The sequence below is a fragment of the Limulus polyphemus genome, unplaced genomic scaffold (genome assembly GCF_000517525.1).
Source record: "Limulus polyphemus unplaced genomic scaffold, Limulus_polyphemus-2.1.2 Scaffold5833, whole genome shotgun sequence".
Lineage (NCBI taxonomy): Eukaryota > Metazoa > Arthropoda > Merostomata > Xiphosura > Limulidae > Limulus > Limulus polyphemus.
The window spans coordinates 99-10,736 of record NW_013671443.1 but is presented as its reverse complement, the minus strand read 5'-3'; the positions used below and the strand labels follow the sequence as shown (position 1 = coordinate 10,736).

At 31.4% G+C, this 10,638-nt stretch overlaps 1 protein-coding gene across 3 annotated transcripts in view; it reads left to right on the top strand.

The window, feature by feature from the left end:
• Positions 1-3,948, top strand: part of LOC106473036 (ras-like GTP-binding protein Rho1) — a 41,485-nt gene extending 37,537 nt beyond the window's left edge. For all 3 annotated transcript variants that reach the window (XM_013933713.2, XM_013933714.2, XM_022401546.1), the window contains exon 6: positions 3,211-3,948. In XM_013933713.2, coding sequence (XP_013789167.1) covers positions 3,211-3,249 — 39 coding nt within the window. In that variant the 3' untranslated portion in view covers positions 3,250-3,948. The remainder of the gene's footprint in view (positions 1-3,210) is intronic.
• Positions 3,949-10,638: the final 6,690 nt, after the last annotated feature.

Genomic DNA, 10,638 nt, shown 5'->3' with positions numbered 1-10,638 from the left:
TAGGTAATGTGTGTTTTTTTTTTTGTGTGTGTGTGTATATATACACACACACACACACACACACATTACCTATATAGATTAAAATTTGTTTTGGTTAATAATGCATGAAATCTACAATTTTAGTGTGTATGATTTTGAATTATGCATCAAAAGATTTCTCTGCACTTTTAAAATAATTATTTCCAGGAAGTAAATGTTTTCAAGGTTGTTATTTTTCATGCTTATTCATTCATCTTTCAAGTGTAGAAAGCACTTGGTGTTTCTCTTGTTGCATGTTATCACTGAACAGTCAAAAGTCATATTTTATGATCATATTATCATGGAAATAATTATGTAAACAGGAATTTATACTGATTAAATATCATTTTCTTGTTTTGCTCTCAAAATGACAAAGCAAATATTTCTGAGTACCCACAAGAATACAGACAAGGCTAGTTGATTCAAATATGTAAATATGTGTGCATACCAAGTGTGATTATTTTCCAATTTAAAAGTTTTATTGTCATGGGCAGCTTTTAAACCGGTTATAAATGTGATACACATTATTGAAAATAAATATAAAAGCAATGAATAAATTAGAATATATTGCAAAGAGTATGGAATTGCATAAATACTATTGTATGAAAATAAAATGCCCCTGAGTATAACCACACAGTGATAATTTACACTGTAATTGGCTGTCATCTCATCAGTCAGACAGTGCCATGCCAACATAATGCCTATAAAAGTACAGGGAGTAGTGCTACTTTTAGTAATAATGTGACAAATACACTCATAGGTCACAGGACAAAAATGCTACATGACAAATATGTAGAAATCAAAATTTGGTTGGTGAAGGCTATTCCATTTGTCTGATTGAGGTGAAGTTTCATGTAGGAGCTATGTATAGAAACTGAAGAAGATATGTGAATTAGTTCTGTTGGTGGTAGAAGCAGTTAAGATGTAAAGCTCAAATGCTTCAAAAGTGATGTTACATAACTCGGTATGTGCTCTTTACATGATACACAAAACTCCAATAGAAATCTTTTAAATGCTGTAAATGCTATTTACAAGAAAATATGATTTACATTAGCACGAAGTTACCACATTGAATTTATAGCTGCTCAAAAATCACTATTTAAGAGATAAAACCAAAAGGCTGGAATTGGGATCAGAATTCAAACAATATAAAAACGTTGGAAGAGGGTGCACTTCACTGTTGAAATTTAACTTCAACTTATTTTAGAACGATCAGCAATATTTTATTTGATGACAGAGGGAGAATGATATCACAGTTAACATTTATAGTGAAGCATGCTGAGTGGACAATGCAAGTGTGGTATGTATCCCTGCATGTGGTCAGGAATATAACGTATTGGGCAGGGATTCATATTTCACCAAGACTATTTCCAAGCATATAACAAATGCTTTTAATTTTTTTTAAATCCTTTATTATGTAATATGTGAAGCTTACAAGTTGTCTAAATCTGATAGTTGATGTAACATCACTACTGCTGTATAGATCTTACTTATGCAGATATCTGCAAGCCAATTTGGTTGGTATTATTTAATATATATATATATTTATATGAGTGTGGCAGTGAATATTGTTAAACATATATTTGGCTATCCAGTGAATGAATTTTTTTTTTAAATAGAAGAGCAGATAAACTGGCATACAAATATACAAAATACTGGCTGAACAAGTTCATTTAAACAAGTAACACAAGATGAAAAGAAGAGTTATAATCATTTTAAAAGCTTGGTTTCGTTTCTTTGGGATATAAAATTATAAGAGCCAGAACAGCAAGACAAAAGTACAAATGATTGCATCATCTTGACAGATGTACTGATATCAGAATGAGCAAACATAACTGAGATGAGGAAGGTTAGATTTAAATAAATTATCAGGTTTTTATATAAAAAGGAGAAAAATAAATCAAAGCTATGTTTGCCTTCTGATGATTTTGTTCTTAATACTTTATTAAGGAAAAGTAACCTAAGGAGTGTATCAAACCATTACCATCAAAACTAAATTTCAATGACATAAAAAACTTCAGTTAAAGTATGTTGAATATTAAATTTGTGTAGAAAATATATGATTACGTAGAGTTTGAACCATTTTTTTTTTCAGTATTAAGTATAATGTAAATACATAGAAACAATGTATTATAATTGACTTTTATTCTAACAAAAGTTTTCCACCTTTTCTTTCTATCCATTGATGACGTGTTGAGACAATAAGCTCATCATCCTTTGTTTATAGAAACACTGATAAACAGTGATCACCGTCGGTACGGTGTGATCACGTGAGGATATTTGTATTTCACACATTTAAGTAGATATTATATAATTTGTTGTATTGTATAATGAAATCTTATACATTTCATATGTTTATGTGAATATCATAGATTAGAATTAAATAGATCTTTCATTTTGAAATTTTATTTTAAGTGGACTGAAGTGACATAAGTGTTTTACAAAATTGTTATCAGCTGAGTATTGTTTATTCCTCTAGAATTATTTAGGTTTCACCACAAACATTAATTACAAGATACATATTTGAGGATATTTTGAATACTTGAGAAAACTAACTTTAATTTGTGAGTATAGAGAAGCAAATGTGTTTTTTTGTAAAAATGTAACAAAGATTTGACACAAATACAGATGGCAAATCATGTCAAGGGATTTAATGTTTATAATTGTAAGAATTAGTACTTGTATCATTCATTATTCTCAGACACTTTAACTACAAACTGATATTAAATTAACCTTAATGCAAAATCTTACAACATTGTAGCAGTAATGTTGATAAGCCACCCACACAGTCTATCTTTAACCTTATTTTTCTAATAAATTGTTACGTTATCTAAATTTTGGGTATATTGCAATATTCGATATTCAGCGTCCATGGAAAGAAGGTTAATTTTTAAATCTTAAGAAACAAAAAGGAAAGTATTTCTTCACTTTTGCTTGTTGTCCTTTACCCTAATGTTGTTACAGCATTTATCACATTATAAAGTCTTTTGACTGTGTGTCAAACTCTGGCATTTATTCCATACCTCAAATGTACAATATTTCATGTTTTCTGAAAATTGTATACATGTATAATAATTACATTTACAAACACAGTTCTTACATTATACTAAAGTTTTCTTCAGTGAATTGCAGTTTTAACTAATAATAGCAATAACTGGAATGTAAGTTAAAAATATTATGTTACTTTTGCAGGTGAGAAGGAAAAAAAGGACAAAATGTGTGCTTTTGTGAATATTGCCTAGTAACCAACCATGGTCAGTTGTCTTTGGCTGCTTCCACCAGAACAATTAATCCCCACTTGCAGTGTCTGCTAAGATATCCCAACTTTACATCAGTACATTTTTTTATCTTAAGTTGCAATTAACTTTTGGTTCTGTAAAAAAGAATTGTAAACTTTGTATCAAATTTTTGATTTTGTTTGACATAGAGGATATATAAGTAGAGATTATATTAGTGCATATTTGATAAACTTGGGGTGGATCATTTGGTTAGATCTTGTTATCCAGTGTCTGTTGTTCTTGTTTGCTTGACCATGTATTGGAAGTTGGGAGGGCAAGTCCACATGCCTAACAATTTGTCTGTCCATTTGTTGATCTTATTCAGCTAAAGGTTTTCAAAAAGAGGAAGAGTTTAAATAAAATTTCTCTTATGTATAAATTTTGTAGAAAAATTTATAATGAAGTCTCTCTGATAGATATAATGTCAAGATAATTGTGTTTTCATTTATTAGTAACCTTCAAGTAATTTGCTTCGTGTATTCACAATACATAAAAAAACTGCAGAGATAAGAAGTAAATTTCATCTTGAAGATAAAATATTGATGTTTACATAAGATTGTCTGATGTTTTCTCCAATTTAAATATTTCTAAACTGTGTCTAGTTTTCTGTATTTTTGGTGTTCAAATAAAGCTTTCATTGTAGAAAAAGTAATGGTTATATGTAGAGTAGTTTTTCTAAATAAATGCTCAAATAGCTCATGTAGACACAATGTTCAATGTTTCCCTTGTTGGTACAATACTGTGTTTAAATGGTTTTAGTTTGTATACACACATTATATTCAAATAATTCTTATAGACATGACATTTAAGGCTTCCCTTGTTGGTACAGTACTGTGCTTAAACCATTTTGGTTTGTATACACGTATTCAATCATTCATTTCATCACTTTTTTTTAGTACAAAACTGTGTTTAAAGTGTTTTGGGGTTTGTACTCAAATTTGTCTAAATGAGATTTCTTTGAAAATACAAATGGTTAAATAAAAATTCACCTTTAAGTTACCTTAAAATAGGCTTTTTGTTTAGACACATATTCACATAGTTCTTCTCTCAGGTGACACAGTGTTTAAAAAATAGTCATCAGGTGAGCATTATTTATTCTTTCAGAACTACTCAAGTTTCACCACAACTGTTAATTAACAAAGTTTGGTTCAAAACCCACAAATACTTTTATCCTAATTAAATAATTGATGTACCTAGTAGTAGGAATACTATAAACAGTGCACAGGGAGTTCGAAGGAAATTTTCAATAGTGCAAGAAACTGAGAAGTTGTTATTTGATACTGCAAAAGTTGTCATCAAAACTGAAAGTGAAAAGACCTTCAATTGTATCTATTTAAATATATACATTGTTTGTATGTACACTTGTGCATGTTCATTACATACATAAGAATAATGATTTAATACTTCAGGAGTTGTTTGTATAGGCCAGAAACTGTGAATAAATCTAAAATCAATGCACATGAATGTTCTACATAACGGTAAATATTGAATCATTTCACAAAAATTGAGACATACCGTATTTTCTGGAATATAAGACTCACCCTTATTTTGAAGATACAGTTTTGGGGGGAAAAAAGCTACAGTCGCATTTGAAAGATTTTTATTGAATAAAAATTCAATTTGATACTTTAAAAATTAGTATATATTGTTCTAAACACAAAAGAGCTTAAAACATCAAAATAAGAAAATACCATAAATCAAAAAAAGGTTTACTGTTATTTAGTTTGGTTCAAAATCTACAAAATCTTCATTGCTTTCACTGTAATAAATTTTTTTATTATTTAGGGAGCATTATAAATAGTTGTTTTTAAAAGGAAAAACTGCTATTGTTATAAATAACACATTCAATTGAACTAAACTATACATGCCTATTTAAATATATTTATACATGGCTTGTGTATATCATATATGTATACATATATATTATTCATACCTTCCGTGTATAGGACGCAAGCAGATTTTGACATCAAATTTTGGGGTAAAAACGTGCGTCTTATACACCGAAAAATACGTAGGTAAAACAGTATTGTGTAACAGAGATTGGTTAATGGTTATGGCAGTGATGGAAAAGAACAATAACAAACACAGAATAGAGCTTCATTAGAATAAAATTATAGTGGAAAATCACACATTATTCATGCATGTAGCAGTCATTCAATGTAGACTAGAAGGCAGGTGTGAAAGGTTATAGCCCTTGCCTTTTACACCTCTATGAATGTCTTCTTAAAAGAAACAGAGAATGATGCAACAGGTTGGTAGAGCTTATTTAGTTCTGTTATATCTGATTTAAAAATGTTTATTTTCATTGAATGCAAGTTTGTGTAGGATCTAAATGCTTTTTCTCTATTCCCAGAATAGAAAATTTGGTTGAACCTCCATCATATTACTTTGTATACAGTGTGTATTGGAGGGAGAGGAGAAAAAAAGGTTTAATGTTGAATCTGAACAGTGTCAAGGTGTTTTGTGAGAAAGGAGTGCCATGATTATATGTCAAATCAGTCTGGCATCTTAGTATTTTCTATCACTTGTTCCATGTGATTTTGACTGTTAAACTTTGTGGACACTTCTTTATACTGGTTAGTTTTCATCCTTTCATATATTGTGTCAGATCTTTACCAAAAGTCTGAACTCCTAGTGTAGCCTATTGTTTTACTACTACTTTGTTAGATTTTCTTAAGAGTAATGTCAAAAGCTAAATTTATAGTAGGGTGGACTGCCTGTTTTCCAGTGAATTTTATCTTGTTTCAAAAATGTTATAACTAAACAAAACAGAATATTGAAAACCTCTATCCAATCCAAAATCATGCTACCTCTAATTTCCAGAAAAGTAGGGTAGTCCTTGTCCTACTTGCTGTGTAAATGGTTTTCACAGTGTGCAAGATTTCACAGTTAGTGTTTTGATGTCAAAAATTAAGTTTCAGAATTGTCCTTATTCAAAAGCTATAGGTTTACTCATATCTTTTATTTTGATTTCTATAGTCTGAAAAATGTGTTGTGAAACAGACTAATAATTTGATTTTGGAAATGTGTCAGTAACCATTTCACCATCCTTTCCTTGAACTTGGAATAATTCATAATAATTGTACACTAGCATCCCTGACAGCATTTGGTTCTAGAACATTATTATACACAGGTGAATAAAATCCATTGTGCATGTTAACAGTATATGAATGAGATGGTAGGTTCAGTAACAGGTCCACCAAACTTTAATAAGATAGCTAACAAAAGATCAAATGACAAGATAGCTCCATATTTTACATACATATCTAGTGAGTACAAACTAAATGTGTGTTTATCTTGAAAAAAAAGTTCAGTTTTATTGATTTTAATGACCAGGTCAAATGTATTTGTTTATGAAAGATGAATGAGGTCCTACATATATATTAGGATGGACCAAAACTTTTTTTTGCTTCATATCAAATTCTCTATAGGTATAATAGTTGTATATGCATATTTATAATAAATGTGTAAAATATCATTCAGTTTTGTTTTCGTTTACTGGTTCCAAAAGATGCCTGGAATTTCTGATACTTATGCCTAGAAATTATTTTTGACATTCAACCCATCTTGCATAGTTATTAGTAAAAATTGCATTAATTGTTTGCATTCTTCATGCTTAGGAAGTAACGTCCTGGCATACAATCAGTTTGTCATGGGTAGCTAGCTATAGAAATGTACTAGTTGGCAACCTTCCTTGAGCTAGTAGCTACTGTGTGGGTAGATGTAGTAAGATGTGATTTGAAGAGGAATTGTCGCCCTGCTGGAATGCTATATTTCATTTCCCTTACTTTTATTACAGCATTCTTCATGGGTTTAACAAGGTAAGCTAAAAGTAAATATCTGTAGGCATTTTCACAGGTATCGGGCTTGATGCACAACCATTGAAAATCAATGTTCTACCAACAATTGCAGATGTAATTTCACACTATCAGCATATAAGACTAAAACTGAAGCCATTAGTATCAGATGCAGAACCAAAGGTTGCTGAGATAGTTGCTTCCGATGTAGAAGACCTATGGAAATTCCAATCATTTTTCATAATAGCTTGGTAAAGAAAATACGAAAGTGACATGACAAATATCAAGCTTTGATGAAATCAAGGAAAAGAACTGGAACACCTACCTTTGATTCTAAATGACAGAACTTTCTCAAGGAAACAATGAAATTGTTTAATATAGCTGCTTGCCAATGCATTTCAACATAAAGCAATTTTGACATATTTGTTTCAGGTGTCTCATTTTTAGAAGGTGGTGTTAATACAGACACTTTTAGCACTGATGGTACAATGACAAATACTGAGCTTAGAGATGGTGTGCTTAGACTCCTAGAAAACCATTTGGTATGCCCTCTACAATGGATGATATGTATGTTGCACATGAATGAACTACTACTTCACCATTTCTTCTAACATCTCGATGGCTGCACACGTGGACCAAATTTATTCACGGGAGAAACTGAGAAAGCAATTGCTACATGCGAACAGCACTTTATTGTAAAATTGGTTCTGACTCCTGTTGATCTACCACAGCACTTAGGAAATACTGAGTTAAGCACTGATCAGCAGTATTTGTGAGACACCTTACGATTAAGAATAAAAATAAAAAAGATTATGCATGGAGCAGTCAACACTATCAATTCCCTTAACAATTTTAAACACCCCAATCAGATTCTCTGTAACTCTTCTTTTTCCAAGAGAACATCTCTGAGATCTTAATTAATCTGTTGCAAGACCTTTCCATTCAAGGTATCATTGTAATAGCCATCCTCTTAACCCATTCGGCAGCAATTCAATGTCCTTCTTAAGGTAAGGAGCCCAAGACTGAGAACAGTTTTCCAGATGAGGTCTAACCAGTGACCTATACAACGAAATTATAACCTTTCTTAAGACCTGTGTTCAGTATTTCATTAAATACAACCTAAAATCCTATTTATCCTACGACTAGCAACAGTAAGTACATTGCTTGGATGGCTTAGATGACAGATTAACCAAAACATCAAGGTCCTCTTCTTCCGTAACACTTAAGATTATTCCCACCAAAACTAAACTTATAATTTACATTATGATAATCCACATGGATTATTTTGCATATATTTATGCATTCCATTTATTCAATTTATTTAACCACCTAATTAAATAATCTAGATGTTTTGGTAAAGATACAGCATCTTTATGACAACCAGCCACACCCTAGACAATATCATCATCAAGTTTAAACAGTTTATTTCCCATTCCTAAGTCTATGTCATTATATAAATAAAAAAGAGGAAAGATCCTAACACTGAACTTTGAGGTACTCCACTTCTGACATTAATCCAGTTTGACTGAATTCCATTTGTAACAGCCCTCTGCTTTGATAATCCTTTTGTGTGACACCTTCTCAAATGCTTTTTGGAAATCTAGATACCCCCAATCCACACACTCGTCTGCATAATCAGTAACCTCTTCAAAGAATGTCAGAAGATTCTTAAGGCGAGGTTTTCTCGTAGTGAAACCTTGCTGACTACCTAACAGAATTTTAAACTTCGATAAATGAATTTGTAAAGTATCTTCTTCTTTTTTTCAGACTTTGAAAAACTTTTCCCACCATTGCTTTAAGATTAATAGGCCTATAATTATTTGGATAATTGTTTATTATTTCCTTTGAAAAGAAGTAACATTAGTCAACTTCCAATCTTTTGACATATTTCCTCTATTTAAAAACTTACAAAACATATTAGCAAGTGTCTCGCATAATTAACGTTCTTCAAAACCCTTAGAAATATTTTATGGTTCAGGAGCTTTACCATTTTTTAAACTTCCCAATTTTAACTCGTTCCACAACAAGCTTTGGTTTCATGATCTGTTGTGAAAAAGTATCCTGTTCATTGAGATAATTTTGAAATTTTCTAATGGCAAACACACACACCTGGGTCATCTGAAAGCTTATGATGTTTTCGATCCTGCTTAAAATGTTTGTTTTTTTCAATATCTTGTACAAGTCTATTTTTTAAATAAAGGAGTGGCATAACTTAGGAAATGGTTATACTGGTACTTGCTTTGTACACTCGCTATATTCCATTTTATTTGCAATGTACAAACAAAAGTCTTTTTTTTTTCTAATTTACTTTTATAGGTTTTGCCTGTGGCTTTTATTAGTTTTAGTTTCGGTACAACCCGTTTTTATACTATTTATTCGAGCAACACAACAACCAAGATTAATTCTGATTCTTCTTGGAATATTACTTAGAGGACCACAATCCATGGTGACATCGGCGACACAAAGTAATAAATAATAGAAGTTTATTAAAAATGAGTCCATCTGGATAAAAAACACCTTAATTTTCAAAACATTTCATTTGAAATTAATTGTACATACTTGATAAAAAAGGATTAAAAAATATCGGTAAAAAAAGCTTTGTAGAGCTGGCTACTGAATTAGGAAAAAAAGGAACCAAACAAGATAGGGATGGAAGTGGTCGTATCACTTGATCCGGCTAATGATCACGTAGCAGACTAAGCCGTATCGATATTATGTGGAGAATGTAATCCCTACATTACTGGCTTCCCCAGTTTGTCTATCGAAAGTTTGGTGTTTGAATAAAATCTCAGCTTTCATCATTATATCTTTCTTTTTGTTAACTTTAGAATACTACTTTTATGACTATTTAACAAAAGAGTAACATTTTACTATGGGAAATTCTAGTTCTATTTGTTTTGTCAGTGAGGAAGCCAGAATGTAGGGATTTTATTCTCCATATAAAGTCGATATGGATTATCTTGTTGCGTCAGCGAGGTCACGTTACTAGTATCACGCCACGTCCTTCTCTCGAACCTTCGTGAATTATCGGGAGACTACTAAATGTGGGTAGTCTGATATATATAAGATGGTCACAACGTGACGAGGTAATAAGTAATTGAACTGCAGTCAGAGAGTATTGTTGAAGTTGAGCACGTGAGACGTACATTGTTATGGCGTTTGTTATAGCGCAACTGTTGAAATTAAGTGTATCGTAAAGTTGTATTCGGAAAGAATAAACCAGTTTTATTAAGAAAGGACTTGTGTCGCTAAAGTTTCGTCGGAACGAAGTTACGGAAAATCAACTAACGACTGGAGGCATAACAAATTGGTGTCAGAGAGTGGGACAAAAAAAATGGAAACGAGAAGCGGCAAATCAAACTACAGCTTAGCAGATTTGATGGCAGCAATACAAGAACAACAAAAGAAACAAGAAGAACGAGAAGAGAAACAAGAAGAGAAATTATAGCAGTTCTTGGAGGAAAAAGAAAAGAAACAAGAAGAGAAATTACAGCAATTGTTAGAGGAAAAAGAAAAGAAACAAGAAGAACGAGAAGAGAAACAAG